Source organism: Staurois parvus, unplaced genomic scaffold (assembly GCF_062004578.1).
Source record: "Staurois parvus isolate SC_StPar_1 unplaced genomic scaffold, SC_StPar_1.0 ptg000291l, whole genome shotgun sequence".
NCBI lineage: Eukaryota > Metazoa > Chordata > Amphibia > Anura > Ranidae > Staurois > Staurois parvus.
The window spans coordinates 5,654,593-5,672,393 of record NW_028318087.1 but is presented as its reverse complement, the minus strand read 5'-3'; the positions used below and the strand labels follow the sequence as shown (position 1 = coordinate 5,672,393).

The 17,801-nt window shown below is 40.4% G+C and overlaps 1 protein-coding gene across 7 annotated transcripts in view; it reads right to left on the bottom strand.

The window, feature by feature from the left end:
• Nucleotides 1–17,801, bottom strand: part of DLG5 (discs large MAGUK scaffold protein 5) — a 237,021-nt gene that overhangs the window by 118,103 nt on the left and 101,117 nt on the right. For all 7 annotated transcript variants that reach the window (XM_089682542.1, XM_089682544.1, XM_089682546.1 and 4 more), the window contains 4 exons: nucleotides 14,102–14,286; nucleotides 5,377–5,502; nucleotides 3,653–3,785; nucleotides 776–903 (listed from right to left, as the gene is read on the bottom strand). In XM_089682542.1, coding sequence (XP_089538668.1) covers nucleotides 776–903; nucleotides 3,653–3,785; nucleotides 5,377–5,502; nucleotides 14,102–14,286 — 572 coding nt within the window. The remainder of the gene's footprint in view (nucleotides 1–775; nucleotides 904–3,652; nucleotides 3,786–5,376; nucleotides 5,503–14,101; nucleotides 14,287–17,801) is intronic.

Below are 17,801 nucleotides of genomic sequence, written 5' to 3'. Positions count from 1 at the left end.
CTGACATCAAGAGAAAACAGGTGACAGTGAAAGGACCTCAAGCACACAGCCTGTAATGGACAGCATCAGATCTGTTCATGTGAGCTGTGGAAAGGGGGGTGTGTCCCTTTCCTCCATTTATCTCTCAGGTCTCCTTACTAAGCTCTGCAGTGTGTAATTTCAACCCCCTGCCCCGTCTTCTGAAACCCCAGACAAACTTTAGAAATTGTGGACATTGAACAGATGTAGAGAAAAGAATACTACCGATATACAGGTACAACTTATGTAGGAGGATTTTTTTTTCATCTCTAAGTATCACCTGAGGCCAGTCCCTTCACTGGGTATATGTAAGGGTTCACAACTACTTTAAAAGGATCTGCTACTGATGTTATCGTGCCAGATACCATGGCATGCATTCAGAGGTCTAGTGGAGTCCATGCCTTGATGGGTTATGGTGGACATAATGTTATGGCTGATCAATGTACAGTATATTTCCTAATAATATAGTAGCAAATCAAGAGCAGGAAGACTATTTATTATAAGAGCAAGTTAGAAAACCCTTCAAGAAAAGCAGACAGAGGGAGGAAAGGGGAGGGGGCAAAAGAGTGAACGAGTGTAAGGGACAGAGAGACAAGGGTGAGCAAGGAGAGAATTAGGAAGAAAGCAAGAAAAGGGAGACAACACTACCAATGTACTAAAAGTCATCAACAGTTAATTATTAAAAATGTTCCTTTCTTAAACTAGTCTAACAAAACAAAATACCCACAAACAATATTTTACTTGAAAAAGTATGTACCTTAAGCGTCCATCAGCAATGCTGCCCTTGTCAACCTTTGTCACAAAAATGCCGCTGTCCCCTGGAAAGAAGGGTTCGTTTACTCCATCTGCCACATCAAATCCCAGAGCCTTAAGGTCCATATCCTCCTGTAAACAAAGCAGTGTCAGCAACAATTCTATTTACAATGTTTATTACAGATGTCATCTGTTCAGAGTTGGACTAATGTTATTGTAGTGTAAAAGGGACTGTACAGTGTATGTTCAGTAAGCATGTACTTTCAATTTATGAATATAGAAGTGCAGCGCTAAAATCACAAATATATAAAGTGAAACAGTAAAGTGCAGCATATAGGAATAAATGAATAGCCTTGTGTATGTAAAGTTCAAGATAGCAAACAAAGTCTGCAAGCAAAAAGTGCTAGTCTGTGCCATAAAGTGCAATAAAGTGAATAATAATGTCCATGACTGCATATATCAAAATGATAAATATTATTCATCCAGCGTATTTCATTCATAAAAACGTCCTTAAGTAGATTATGTGCAAAATCGCCAAGTGCAGAGTGTGAATATTCACATATGAAATCTACCACCTTGGACGGATGTACACTCACCAGAAGATATACAATATACTGTATGACGTATATCATATCATGTCACATCTGGAGGTGCATCGGCAGCCGATGGGTTAATCCTGCTGTATCATCCAGGTGTAGATGGAAGGGGATTCCCTTGTCCTGTCTTATTGTTTCTCAACCTCTCTCTTATTCTTGATGTTCTCATTCACAGGACATGTCATTTTTTTCTATTTGCTATTTATGTATTTCTATATGCTGCACTTTACTGTTCCACTTTATATATTTATGTGATTTTAGCGCTGTACTTCTATATTCATATTTTTGTTGGGATTGATGCCTATACCTTAAGCGCTAGCTGCTCTTATATGCTTATTAGCGTTCGCCTGTATATTTTGATTATATGTATTTTCAATTATTATCATCATATAATTATACTGCCATTTATGTTAAATTATGTTTTTACATAGGACTTTACATTTTATTTACTCCTCTTTTCATATTTTTTTTACTGCTCTGGAAAAAAAAAAATTAGTAGATTAGACACTAAAGGATGCTCTGAATGGTTCAGAGTTATCACTCTACCACATAACTATTGTGATAAGACAGCCACACGGTGTATATGCCTAAGCCGACTTATTGACTTGCATTGTAAGAAGCGACAGTAAAGCACAGTCATTGAGTAGCACCACAAAGCGAAGACTGCATAGTTGGCACAAAAATGTGTGATGTGAATGGTGTTACAAAAAAGTATGGGCACATATATTGCACAGTTATTAAAGCTATGCAATCTGAGTTACATACAGTGCTCAGCATAAAAGATTAATAAATATCTCAATGAACACAATAGCAATTTCCAAAATTTTGACAAAACTGAGTTTTACAGAACATTTGTTTAGCTCATTACATGAAAGTAAGGTTAATAATATAACTTAGATTACAGAATCTTCAGTTTTACTCAAATTAGTTAATGCAAAAATAAATATACCCCACAACAAAAACTACTACATCTAGTATTTTGTATGACCTCCATGATTTGTAAGGACAGCACCAAGTTTTCTAGGCATGGAATGGACAATATGGCAACATATTGCAACATCTATCTTTTTCCATTCTTCAAGAACAACTTCTTTTAGAGCCTGGATGCTGGGTGGAGAGTGATGCCCAACTTGTTTCGTCATAATTCCCCATAGGTGTTCGGTTGGGTTCAGATCAAAAGACATATTTGGCCACTAAATCACTTTTACTCTGTTCTTCTTTAGAAATGCAACAGTGGCCTTAGATGTGTGTTTTGGATGATTGTCATGCTGGAAAAGTGCACAACGACCAAGGGCATGGAGTGATGGTAGCATCTTCTCTTTCAGTAGCAGTACATTTGTGAATTCATGATACCATCAATGAAATGCAGCTCCCTGGCACCAGCAGCATTCATGCAGCCCCACAGAGAGACACTGCCACCACCATGTTTCACTGTAGGCACCATGCATTTTTCTTTGTACTCCTCACATTTGAAACATCACACAGTTTTGAAGCCATCAGTTCCAAAAACATTTATCTTGGTCTCATCACTCCAGAGTACAAAATGTTGGCTCTGGCAAATTCTAGGCAGGCTTTTTTGTGCATGGGCTTTAGGAGAGGCATCCTTTGCATGGCAATCTTCTTCAACCCTTCTCATCAGAAGACGCTCCTGTCGAGGTGTAAAGTTCCGTGGATTTCTTGGCAGTCTCTGTGAGATGGTTGCAGTTCCAAATTTGTTACATTTTTGTATCAATTTTGCTACAGTATACTGACTGATAAGTAAAGCTTTGCTGATCTTCTGGTAGCCTTCACCTTTCTTGTGTAAAGAAATTATTTTCCTTCTCAAGCCTTGTGACATTTCTCTTCTATCTGGTATTGTTGCTAACAGCATGAAATGGGAAGGGGTTTGCTTTGTTAGGCAACTCCCTTTTATAATCGACTGCCTGCTGGACACCAGTTTAATGAATAAACTTACCTGTAGTTGAATTCTTGTTAATTATGATTTTGTTGTCTAAAATTTAGCTTTGCTCCTAAGACTCATTGAGGTGTATTAATTTTTGCAACATGGTCTTGAACAAAATTTGTTTGAAAAAATACTTTGTGTGGGCAAATTAACAAGTCTGGTTTGCAATCAATGGCCCGCATTTGTGGAAATATTTTTAGTCCAATAGAACATGTTGATTCGGAAAGGAAAGTAAAGGTTTTCTGACAAATCTCTTGGGTAGTATTTGTCTATGCTGAGCACTGTATATACCGCTCAACGTTGCCACACAGAAGTCTCTCTTGTTTAATTGCTTTCTACTTACCCTATCTCGCTCAAACTCTACCACTTCTGTCTCCCACTCCAGTGAGTCTGTGTCAATTGCAGAATCATGAGAGCTATGAGCCATAAGCTGGCGGAATCTGGCTTCTTTCTCAATGTGATTATCCATCTTTTCTCTTTAAGAGATAAGAATACGCGATTAATAGTGAATACATCCATAAAAACAAAATGTCTGTATATGTGCCACAAACTGTTCAGAAATATCTGGTTTTATTTAAAGTAGAACTATAGGCAAAAACTCCCCCCCCCCCCCCATTTTGGAGGGGGGTTATAAACCCTGTAAGGTTTATTTATAGCCAAAACAGGAAGTGAGAGGTTTTGGCTTTAGTTATACTTTGTTATTAATATTTCTGAATAAAAATGACTTACAAGTTCTTACCTTCCAATCTGAATGCAGATTGCCCTTTATGTGGCTGCCACAGCCTTAGTGCATCATGCTGCACTCACTACAGATAGAATGTTTAGTAAATGGAGAAGTAAAAAACCAGTGGAGAGGATGAAGCTGTAACACAACTCCTTCACAGCTACCACAGGCTGAGACTCAATCAACTACATTACAGTGATTTAAAGGATCTGCTACTCAGGATCTCAGTCAGTAAATTAAGATATTTACTGCCTCTACAAGTGATGAATGTGAGTAAAGACAGACAATCGAATTGTTGCTACAAAACAAGAAGTATTCTCCCCATATTCACTGGTCGTTAAAGACCTGTCATTAAAAAAATGTCAGCATTAACAACATATTTTTGAGCAAGAAGTATCACTTTCTTTTTGTTAATAGAAGTGCTGCTCTGAGATCCACCATGTCACTGCAATAAACTGAAACTTGACAGAATAATGTGAAGAACCAACTATGAACTTCAAAAACGCATTCACTCTGATAACGACACATGTTTAAACATGTTATGCAGAGCCATGCTCTGAATGAAGTTCCCTGCGCTGTGTTCTCCTGAGTCCGCTTTGACCCGCAGTCTGTTTTGCGCTATGAAGCCTTCCCTTCTGGTTTTTGACATGTTGGCAAATGGTCTGTAACTGTGAGAATCTTGTAAGCCCGTTAATGAAGAGAGTGGATCTATTAACCCATTGTTGGCTGTTAAAGATTGCATAGTGTTCCAACAAGATTGGAAGTGGATTGCATTGTGTATGATACCTTTAAAGGGAACAAATTTTTACTTTCTATTTTAAGTTGTGTTGAAAGAGGTGAGCCATTTACTTGAAGAGGTGAAGGACACTGGGTGCTTTGACATCACACTATAATGAAAAGTGATTTTTTTGTACAAATTTATTTTTTTGCACATATTGTACCTGATGGTGGACATTAAGGATTTAATAATAATGAATATTATGTGCACAATATTTTGAAAGCGAATTATTTTGTTGATAAATTTTATATGGTATTATTTTAACACTTTTTCTTGTTTTAGATAGTTTAATGCTTGAGATTTTGAGCACGGTCATACACATTTGTTGCTTTGCACACTCCACAGTGAGTTTAGGGACTGCAGCTGCATAATTTATCACATCTTTGGCGCAGAGCTTTTCACATTTAAATAAATTGAAACTTGACTGAAAAATGTGAAAAACCAACTATGAACTGCAAAACACATTCACTGCACCTTGTACTACTACTTTATTAAATAAAAATCAGTGTAAAGACATCAATGATCTACAAGTCATGTAAAAGACTTAAAAACACACTGAACTAACTTCAGCTCCTTCAGTTCTCTTGTGGCATCATTCTTCTGTTTGCGCATGTCATCTAGATTTCTCAATGCTTCCGCTAGCTCACTGACAGCACGATCGCGCTCTCTGCGCAGGTTATCACAAAGTGTACTGCAAGAAGAAAATAAATGAAAAGCATATTAAAGAATGGCGCAGATGTAGAGATGTAGAATAGTCAGTAGGTTATCATACACCACATTACTAGCATTACTTTGCCCATGTGTAAAGCTCATAATAGAAGTGTTTAACAAACCAGTCATCGGGAACAACCAACGTGCTTTCACATATCTTTTTTTAAATGAATTTTTTGTCTCCACTAACCTGTATCTAATAAAATTAGATCATTATCAGCCTTGCTTTGATGTGTAACCCACATTTACAAGAAGCCAAGTAATTTCTGGATATTTATAGCTTGCAACAAAAGTAATCCTGCACTTTGCACATAGACTTTGTATACAACTCAAACCTACATGACCTGTCCTTTCGATCTCAAATCCAATTGCTGTCCAAATCTTGTAGACTTGTTCCAAAACATCTCCAAGATATTCCCACTAAAGCCGCCAAGCTACTCATTCAATCCCTGGTTATCTCTCGCCTTGACTATTGCAACTCCCTTCTCATTTGCCTACCTGTACACAGTGTATCCCCACTTGAGTATATCATGAATGCTGCTGCCAGACTCGACAACCTTACCAACCACTCAGTGTCCATCACTCCTCTCTGCCAATCTCTCCACTGGCTTTGGTCATTTGAAAAAAAAATTAAGAGACTAACAACAACATACAAAGCCATTCACAAATCTTCTCCAAGCTACATCACTAATATTATCTCAGTATATCTCCCAAGCAATCCTACTCTCTAGACCCCCTCTTCCAACACCCTTGCTTGCCTTCTGGACTTCTCTATAGAGTCCTTCTGAACAACCCATCTTAATCTTTTTGACCAACTCCTTTCTCTGTCCATCTTTAGGTGATCCCAGAAAACTCAACTCTTCAGGGAAGCCTATCTCACCTTCATTTAACTACTTAACTTTTAATTCTTTCATCAGCTAATCCCTCACAGTTCTCACTTGTTCTATCATTTTGCTATCCTTATTAGATTGTAAGTTCTCATGAACATGGTCCCCCTTGTATTGTTTTGTAAAGCGCTGCACACACTCTTGACACTCCATAAATCCTGAACAACAGTTACTTTAGTCAAATTAAGAAACGTTGACATTAATTTGCTCTTGTTATTCAAGTTCACAGCACATCATGAACAACTACATTTTGTTGAATTTGATTTCAAGAGTTTGAAAGAGCAAAAAAGCAACCAATCCATCTGCCTATCCTTAAAACAAGGTGACACTGCAGGGCTTAACCACTCAGTGCAGCCTTGTAGTATTCTATGCCAGCAGCATCATATGTAGCCTCTCTGCTACCATTTGCCGACTACCACTGCTTGTAGTAAGACTCCTAGGATGAAATAACTTGCAATGTTTAAAAGTGACCATTCAGATGCTCAACTAGCAATTTGAAATGAGTTTACCCATGAAACAAGGTCATCTAAATCAGCAGAGAAACACATAATGCGGTGTTTATTTGATTAGGCATTCTGTGCTTGTTTTTTTTTTTTAATGGCCGTACGCTACGTTGCTGAATGAACTTTACAAACATGGAGGATATTTGCTCATACATAAATATCATTTAAATAGCCATCTGGACTCAAACATATAAGCACCAAAATATAGTGATGTTAAACGTCCCAAGTATGTCAGCCACAATTACTTTGTTCATTCCTCTGCCCTGTGTTCATCTTCTTGTAGTCCACTGCATGTTGTTAATGCATTTTGTGACTTGTGCCAACAGCCAACTTATTTACAAAGAGTAATGTTATATGCTTTTCCCTTTCCAATATGGGCACATGATCAATATGCTGCAGAATTGCTAATGGGTTCCTCTAATAGACAAATACTCAGTGCAAATTTTTTTTAGGAAACTAAAGATGGCCATATATGGATAGAATGTTGAACGAAAATTCTTAAAGGATAGGTTCACCTTTTGGACAAAAAATAATAAATGCACATCTCCTGCAGACCTGTCAGAGTATCTGCTTGCCGTACAGGATGTATGAGCAAGCAGATATACTGAAAGGAAGCTTCAATGAACTACCACAGTGATCCACAACGCCGTGGTAGTTCAATGAACTACCACAGTGATCCACAACGCCGTGGTAGTTCAATGAACTACCACAGTGATCCACAACGCCGTGGTAGTTCAATGAAAACTACAAGCCCACAGCCGCTGAGGCTGCCGGGACTTGTAGGCACCCATTCACAGAACACTGTGAATGAGTGCCGTGGCTGTGTGGGCGGAGCCCTATACAGCTGCGCTGTTTTCAAATCTGACAGACAGTACGGGGAGAAGTTTCCCCGTACTGTCAGAGGGAGGGGGGCAGCCGGTGAGGCTGCAGCTATGGGTACATGTTACATGTTCAAGCCAAAAAACGGGTGGAACATGTAACATGTTCCAAAAGGTGAACTTATTTAAGTCTATGGAAAATTCTTGCAACATTGAAATGTTAAATTGAAAAGATTGTTTGCTTTTGGAAAGAGTGGACTTTATTGAACAAAAACCAGTTCGTTTCGGCACTGCAGCCGAAAATGAAAGCCGTTTTGACCCACTAATTATTAGAAAAAAGAACTAACGTTCTTAGAACATTCTTTTCCCATTTATGACCAGCCAAAGAAAGCAATAACATGTTCCCTTGCATGCGTCCAGTAATTACAGGACAATTTAAATAGTGCTCTACTGTTTGCCTACCAATTCAAAGTGTACATTTCTATAGCCTATAGTCTGTATTTGTGCTTCAGCAAATATCGGAGGCTGCTGAGTACACTTGCTTCCTGGACCAACCAAGCTTTATCTATCTGTTGCCAAATGCCAGTCAAAACCTCGTCTCCCATATGCACTCAACTATGCAATACAGGCAGAAACAAACAAACAAACAAAAAACAAACAAACAAACACAACATTAAAGTGATATTAAAAGGCAGGTTTTTTTTTTTTTTAAATAATGAACATGTCATACTTACCGGTTCTGTGCAGTGGTTTTGTACAGAGCAGCCACAAACCTCCTCTTCTCAGGTCACCCACCAGTGCCCTTCTGGTCCCTCTCTCCTGCTGAGTGCCCCCAGAGTAATCAACTTGCTATAGAGATCCCAAGCAGGTTCGCTCCCGAGCCACTGCTCTGCGTGTCCATTCACACAGAGCCATGGCTCAGCCCCGCGCCACCCCCTCACTCTACTTATTGGCTCACTAGCTGCGGTTGACAGCAGCGGGAGCCAATAGCTCCTGCTGCTGTTTCAGCTAATAAGGAGGGAGAGCCGAGGCTCTCGTGCACACAGGCTGCTGCACACAGAAGGGTTTATACTTTCATGCATAGAGTGCATAAAGATAAAAATTTTGGAGCCTTTACAACCACTTTAATAAGATGTAAATTATAGCTGTACTGTAACGGAGTTAGGTCTGTTCTCTGAGTGTACACTGTCTGTGTGCTCTTTCTGCATATTCAGTGACTGTATCTGCTCTCACTGTGTGTGCATGTGCACTCTATTTGCTGTAACTGTTGGTGGTCCACAATAACCACCAACCACAGTGAGGACAAAGGATGAGAAAAGCAGACACACCAGGAGTTTCGTTCACATAAAAAAAACACACACACACACACACACACAAAATATTAACCACTTCACGCAAGTCTGGACACTTTCATCCCCAATTGAGTCCAGGCCAGTTTTTAGCTTTCAGCACTGTCACACTTTGGGTGACAATTTAGTAATTGTCACTCAAAGTCATGCAACACTAACCCATATGACATTTTTATCCCTTTTTTTTTTTTCTTAGACAGAGCTTTTTTTTGGTGTTATTTGATCTGGTTTTTTTTTAATTTTTTACTATAAAAAATATATAATGTTTTGGGGTTTAGTGTAATCTTCAGGCTTAAAATGATTTTTTAAACGTGTGTTAAAAACACAAAAACGGCTCTGGCAGCAAAAGGGGTAAAGAATAAGCCCGGCATTCCCCTTTCCTGATGAGCATCCAATCAGTGCTAATTACACTGCAAGGTCACTCCTCCTCCCTTGCCTACCTGTCTCCAGCACTGCACCCAGGGTCTAGCAGGGAGAAGAGATAAGAAACTCAATGTTAAAAATGTTAAATGTTTAAGTCGCCATAAAGCCCCTTTTGTTTTTAAAAGCCCCAGAAATTCCTTAACCACATGCCACCCAGCCACTGTAGAAATACGGCGGCAGGGCGGCACGGCTGGGCAAAAGCACGTTTTAAAATGTGTGTTTTTAAAACAGGTAGGGGGCGCCCCGCCGCCCTACCTGTCCCGCCGATCACAGCCGCGGATGTCAGTCGCCGGGTCACAGCCGGTCGTTACCGGCTATGTCCCGGCGATCAACCACAATCGCTGACAGAGCACAGCTGCAGTAGCTGTGCTTTCTGTCAGTTCCCTGACAGCTCCAGGACACGCTGATCAGGACAGAAGAGTTTCTCTCCCGATCAGCGTTGCTCCCTGCAGTACACACCCCCGCCCCCTAGTAAAACACTCCCCTCACACAGTTAACCCTTTCCCTGAATAATAAACTTAACCCCTTCCTCCCCAGTGCCATTAGTACAGTGTCAGTGTTTTTATTTTTTGCACTGATCACTGTATTGGTATCACTGGGGATGTCAGTGACCCCAAGTCAGTACCCCCCAATGTCAGAATGTCCGCCGCAGTCCCGTAGTCCCACCATAAGTCGCTGATCGCCGCCATAAGTCGCTGATCGCCGCCATTATTAGTATAAAAAAAAACCCTAAAAATCCCTGTATCTTTCCCGCCATTTGTAAACGCTATAACTTTCACGTAAACCAATTAATTTACACGTATTGGGTTTTTTTTGTAGCAAAGACATGTCGCAGAATGCATTTTAGCAGAAATTTATGACTAAATTTGATTTTTACATTTTTTTTTACTGGACATGTTTTATAGCAAAAAGTCCAAAATATTGTTTTTTTTCCTCAAAATTGTCAGCCTTTTTTTTTATAGCGCAAAAAATAAAAACCGCACAGGCGATCAAATACCACCGAAAGAAAGCTCAATTTGTGGGGAAAAAAAGGATGTAAATTTCATGTATGTACCATTTTGCATGACCGCGCAATTGTCCGTTAAACTAGCGCAGCGCTGTATAGCAAAAAAATGGCGTAAAATTGCAGTATCTATACCATAGTTTGTAGACGCTATAACTTTCACACAAAGCAATCAATATACACTTATTGGGATTTTTTTACCAAAAACATGTAGCAGAATACATTTTGGCCTAAATTTATAATCAACTTTGAGTTTACTATATATTTTTTATAGCTGAAAGTAAAAAATATTGTTTTTCTTCAAAATTTTTGGCAATTTTTTGTTTATAGCGTGAAAAATAAAAAGCGCACAGGTGATCAAATACCACTGAAAGAAAGCTCTATTTGTGTGAAAAAAAGGATGTAAATTTTGTTTGGGTGCAGCATTGCATGACCGCGCAATTATCAGTTGAATTAGTGCAGCGCCGAGTAGCAAAAAGAGGCCTGGTCATTAAGGGGGGTAAATCCTCTGCAGGTCAAGTGGTTAAAGCACCTCAGATTTAAATACGGTTTTGCTTAAAATTAATTTTTGATCAGGACAACGGCACAGATTTAGTCCCTGGACAAGTAGTTTTTTCAAAAACGTCCACGTACGTACATACATACACAAACACATATACAGATATACAGATATATATATATATATATATATACACATACATACATACATATACACACACACACAATTTTAGTTTTTTTTCAGGTATTGACCAAAATATATTCAAGCTATAGTTATATAATGGATATGGGCTGAAAGTGCACACTCTCAGGTTTAATTTGAGGGTATGTACATCCAAATTGGAGGAAGGGTTTAGCAATTACAGCTCTTAAGAGTAGCCATCCCCCCTTTTTCAAAGGGACTAAAAACAATTGTATCAAAAGCGGTTTCATGGCCAGGTGTGGGCTACTCCATTATGTCTTTATTAATTAGGCAGGTAAAAGGTCTGGAGTTGATTCTAAGTGTGGTATTTGCATTTGGAATCTATTGCTGTGAACCTACATCATGCGTTCAAAGAAGCTCTCCATGCAAGTGAAACAGGCCATTGTAAAGCTTCAAAAACAAAACAAATCCATCAGAGAGATAGCACCAACATTAGGAGTGGCCAAATCAACAGTTTGGTACATCCTGAGGAAAGAAGAACGCACTGGTGAGCGCAGTAACATAAACCCAGTCTTTGGTAATGTCCATGGGTTCCAGACTTCAGGAAGCCATTGCCAGTAAAGGATTCTCAACAAAATATTACAAATTAACATTTTATTTATGATTATATTCAATTGTCCAATTACTTTTGGTTCCTTGAAAAAGGGGGGGTGGCTACTCTTATGAGTTGCAATTTCTAAACCCTTCCTCCAATTTGGATGTACATACCCTCAGATTAAACCTGAGAGTGTGCAATTTCAGCCCATATCCATTATATAATTACAGGTGTACCTCGGTTTACAAACGCCTCAGTTAACGTAATTTTTGTTTAAAGAATGAAATTGGTCTACAAATTTTTTTCGCAATACGAAGTGTATGTCGGTGCTGATTTTTAAATGCAATTGCCGGCTTTTTTTTTTTTCTTCGCTATAGCTCACAGAATTAGCTATCACTTTTCTCGGAGTTAAAGGAAGCTTTGCTTGTTTTAAGAAATTAAAAGGAAACCTTGTTTCTTTTAACTTGGGGGAAAAAACTAAAAGGAAACTCACTCTCTTTTAGCTGGGTGGGGAGTGACAGCTGAATCTCTAAGCTATAGTGAAGAAAACAAGAAAACAAAAAAGCAGTAATTACATTTAAAAACCAGCACCATAATAAATAAGAATTAAGAAAAAAAAAAAAGGCGTGGGGTCCCCCCTCCCATCCATACCAAGCCCTTCGAGTCTGGTATGGATTTTGAGGGGAACTCCCACGCCAAAAATAAATAAATAAATGGCGTGAGGAACTCACCCTCCCATCCATACCAGATCCTTATCCAAGCATGCAGCCCAGTAGGTCAGGAAAGGAAAGGGGGAAGGGGGGGGGGGAAGACGAGCAAGCGCCCCCCTCCTTCTGAACCATGCCCTCAACATGGGGTTACTTTGGGGCAGGGGGGGCACCCCCCCAAAGCACCTTGTCCCCATGTTGATGGGGACAAGGACCTCTTCCCCACAACGCTGGACGGTGGTTGTGCGGATTTGCGTGCAGGAGGCTTATCGTAATCTGGAAGCCCTCTTGTAAAGCCCCCAGATCCCAGCCCCCCCCCCCCCCATGTGAATGAGTATGAGGAACATGGTCCCGATACTCATTCACAAAAAAACAAACAAAAGTGTAGTGTGAAAAAAAAAAAAGAAAAAAAAAAAAGAAGAAGAATGTCTCCCACAGTAGATCCAACGTCAATCACGATGCCCGCCACCGACACGAGAAAAAGAACAGAAAAAAAAAAAAAAAAGGGCTCTGCTTCAGACGATAGCTCCTGCCTGCTCTGGTGGTTTGACAGTTCTTAAATGGGTAAGGGGCGGGGCCACCCAGGGACATCATGCATGTGACCCCACCCCATGTGACATGATGTCACATCATGGGGCGGGGTCACTCGAGTGATGTCCTGGGTGGCCCCGCCCCTTACCCATTTAAGAACGGTCAAACCACCAGAGCAGGCAGACGGCGGGAGTTATCGTCTGGAATGGAGCCGTTTTTGTTTTTTTTTTATTATTTTTTATGGGTCGGCGGCGGGCATCGTGATTGACGTTGGAGCTACTGCGGGGGTCATTCTTTTAGTTTTTTCTTTCAATAAAGGACTTGTCGGACCATGTACCGCATACTCTCACATGGGGGGGGGGGCTGGGATCTGGGGGCCCCCCTTGTTAAAGGGGGCTTCCAGATTAAGATAAGCCCCCTGCCCGCAGACCAACACAACCACCGGCCAGGGTTGTGGGATAGAGACCCTTGTCCCCATCATGGGTACAAGGTGCTTTTGGGGGGGTGGGGAACCCCGCTGACCGCTGAAATATTAAACATATGGTTGTCACTACTAAAATACCACGACTTGACAAAATAACTCATGCAGTAAATGCGTAAACGGAGGGTGTGTGTGTGTGTAAAAAACACACACACCCTTGAATTTTCAACATTCTGTCATGTTACAACCAAAAAAAAAGAACGCAAAATGTATTTTATTGGGATTTTATGTAATAGACTATCATGTTCCTTCCACTTCACAATTATGTGCCATTTTGTGTTAAATGGTTTTCAAAATTTTTTACAAATAAATATCTGAAAATTGTGGTGTGCATTTGTATTCAGCCACCTGAGTCGATACTTTGTAGTACCACCTTTCACTGCAATTACAGCTGCAAGTCTTTTTGGGGATGTCTCTACAGCTTTGCACATCCATAGAGTGACATTTTTGCTCATTCTCCTATGCAAAATAGCTCAAGCTCTGTCAGATTGGATGGAGAGCGTCTGTGAACAGCAATTTTGAATTCTGGCCACAGATTCTCAACTGGATATATATATATATATAAACATACATTACACACACTATTAAAAAGATAGCTATCCACCATTATAAGCAAAACATGGCAATAATGGAAATATTCACCGGATGCTTTCTCTTTCAGCCACAATTTTGTCCCTCTCCTGAAAGGCCCAATCTCGCCTGCATTTGGCTACTTCAGCCTCCTGTGTGGCTTCCTTTAGTTCATGGCTCATGGCTTCATACTGCTTCCTTAGGACCTCAATCTCTTTGTTGGCTCTTTCCATGTCTAGAGTGGCAGAATCCTGAATCTACAAGAAACAAAAGCAAAGGCTATTTTGAAAAACAGATCAGAAGGAAGAAAGGATCAATACAAAACAACTCCACCATAGATGTTTACATCAGATCAGGCCCCGACGCAATTTCTATGCAGCTAAAGTACTTTGTTAGAAAGAGAAAAAAAACACTTAGACTAGGTTCACATCTCTGCAGCTGGGGAACACATGTAAAATTGTGCACATTCCCGACCCACAAAGAAACACGCTGCACTTTAGCAGACGCGGTACGGTGCCATTGATTCTTAATAGCACTCCCATGCATCGGCGCCAGCAGTGTATTTTTGAGCATGCCGAACTGTATTATAAGGCTTGGTGTGATGCAATTTAGGAGAAAAAAAAAAAAGTGAGGAAAGGGACTTCTTTTCCCACGTTTCAACACGGAGGGAAGCCCCTTGAAATGAATGGGCTGCCCTACATGCGGAACACAGGCAGACAGATTTGAACGGAGCCTGACTGTTAATTACATCACCGTACTTGTAAACAGGCAGGTACACAAAAAGTGAAAAATAAATATTTTAAAATTGTTGTAAAACCTTTCATATACAAAGTAAAGTGACTGTCCTCACGTGATACACAGAGATGCAACAAACCATCCTACATAAATTGTACCTGTCGGTCTATCTGCAGTCGTCTCTTCTCTCAAAGTGCCACATTTAAAAAGCTTGTCTGAGAGTTCAGAATAAAAGGGGGCACAGAGCTGAAATTACACACTGCAGAGCTCAGCTCTGAGAGCTGATTGAAGGAAACAGACACCGCCCTTTCACACAGCACACAAACAGAGCTGAGGCTGTAAATCTCCTGGAGCTCCCTCCCCTGTCACTATTTTTCTCTTGGTGTCAGGAAAACTTGTCAGAAGCAGCTTAAAATGCTCAGCTTATTGCTTACATGTTAATTTTGCTTTGCTTCAATAATTATACTCCATGTCGCTTTAATGGTGCTTCAAAGCATCTCTGAAGACTTCATAGAAGTCCATGACAAAGCTCGCTTGCAGCACCTGCAGCTTTTGATACGCTTTTATTCAGGTGTAGCTTTGCTTTGTTTTTGAGGTATTGCAGGCATGAGAGATCCCAGGAAGCACTGGGAAACCAAAAAGTGAACATTTCCACCCAGACATAGGGCTAGTTCACACCAGATGCAGTCCAGTGCGTTTTTTTTCTGCATCAAAAATGCATGCAAAGTGTTTTCCATGTATTCCAATGGCCCCGGTTCACACCCAGTGCAGTTAGTTCCAGTTCGTTTCCGGTACAGAAAAAAAAAGAAAAAAGAACATGCTGCATTTTTTTCTGCACAGAACTGTATTGGAACATAGCAAAATGTATCAAAACTGCACAGGAACGGAGTGTGGTGTGAACTGTAAGCAAAACCGTATCCGAAATGCATCCAGAGTGTGTTTCTGTGGTGTGAACTGGCCCTTAAAGTTACAAGAGCCACTTTTGACTTAACCACTTTCCCTCTGCCCTATAGCAGACATACAGCTACAGAGCGGCAGGGCTGTGCAAAATCACATATATATACAAACGTGATTTGCATTTCTGGGTGGGGGGAGGGGGGTGCATTGGCAGCTAGGGATGTCAATCACTAGGTCCCTGCCAGAGATTTCCAGCCGGCATTCGTCGGGTAACGCTGACGGGGAGAGACCTGTGTGTAAACAACACAGGTCTCTCTCGTATCAGCATAGACAAATCAGCATGTCTCCCTAGTAAAACGCAGCACATTGTAAAAACACACACACAGCACACAGTTAACCCTTTGATCGCCCCAGATGTTAACCCCTTCCTGTCCAGTGGCATTAGTACAATGTCAGTGCTTTTTATTAGCACTGATCACTATATTAGTGTCAATTGGGGATGTCAATGGCAGTTAGTTCCCACCAAGCGTCAGAACGCCGCCGCAGTCCCGCTATAAGTTGCTGATTGCCGTCATTACTAGTATTTAAAATAAATAAATAAATAAAAAATTCCAGCATATATAAACCACCATTTTGTAGACACTATAGCTTTCGTGTAAACCAATTAAATTTACACTTATTGGGATTTTTTTTTTTTTAGCAAATACATGTAGCAGAATGCATTTTGGCCTAAATTTATGAAGAAATTTGATTTTTAATTTTTTTTTATTGGACATGTTTTATAGCGGAAAAAAAAAAATATTGTTTTTTTTTTTTCAGAATTGTCAGACTTTTTTTGTTCATAGCGCAAAAAATAAACGCACACGTCAAATACCACCATTGCATGACCGCGCAATTGTCAGTTAAAGTAACGCATCGCCATACACACAAAAAATGGCCTGGTCAGGAAGGGGGATAAATCCTCTGGAGGGCAAGTGGTTAAAAATATGTGTACCACTGAGAAAAATATTATATTGGAAATTAATGATATATACATCACACAGTGAAAGAAATACGTATTTGATCCCCTGCTGATTTTGAATGTTTGCCCACTCACAAAGAAATGATCAGCCTAAAAATCGAATGGTAGGTGTATTGTAACACTGAGAGACAGAATAGCAACAAAAAATTCAAAAGAAATGCAAGTCTAACAAATTATGCACGAATTTGCATGTTCATGAGGGAAATAAGTATTTGATCCCCTTCACGAAACATGACTTAGTACTTGGTGGCAAATCCCTTGTTGACAAAGTCAGATGTTTCCTGTAGTTGGCCACCAGGTTTGCACACATCTCAGGAGGGATTTTGGCCCACTCCTCTTGGCAGATCCTCTCCAAGTCATTAAGGTTTGGTGGCTGATGTTTGGCAACTTGAACTTTCAGCTCCCTCTACAGATTTTCAATCGGATTAAGGTCTGGAGACTGGCTAGGCCACTCCAGAACCTTAATGTGCTTCTTCTTGAGCCACTCTTTTGTTGCCTTGGCTGTGTGTTTTGGGTCATTGTCATGCTGGAACACCCATCCATGACCCATTTTCAATGCCCTGGCTGAGGGAAAAAGGTTCTCACCCAAGATTTGATGGTACATTGCCCCGTCTATTGTCTCTTTGATTCGGTGCAGTTGTCCTGTCCCCTTAGCAGAAAAACACCCCCAAAGCAGAATGTTTCCACCACCATGTTTAACAGTTGGGTTGGTGTTCTTGAGGTCATAGGCAGCATTCCTCCTCCTCCAAACACAGCGAGTTAAGTTGATGCCAAAGAGCTTGATTTTGGTCTCATCTGACCACAACACTTTCAACCAGTCCTCCTCTGCATCATTCAGATGTTCAGTGGCAAACTTCAGATGGGCCTGGACATGTGCTTTCTTGAGTAGAGGGACCTTGCGGGCACTGCAGGATTTCAATCCTTGTTGGCGTAGTGTGTTACTAATTGTTTTCTTGGTGACTGTGGTCCCAGCTGCCTGGAGATCATTGACAAGATCCTCACGTGTAGTTCTGGGATGATTCCGCACTGTTCTCATGATCATTGACACTCCACAAGGTGAGATCTTGCATGGTGCACCAGATCTAGGGAGACTGACAGTTGTGTTTCTTCCATTTGCGA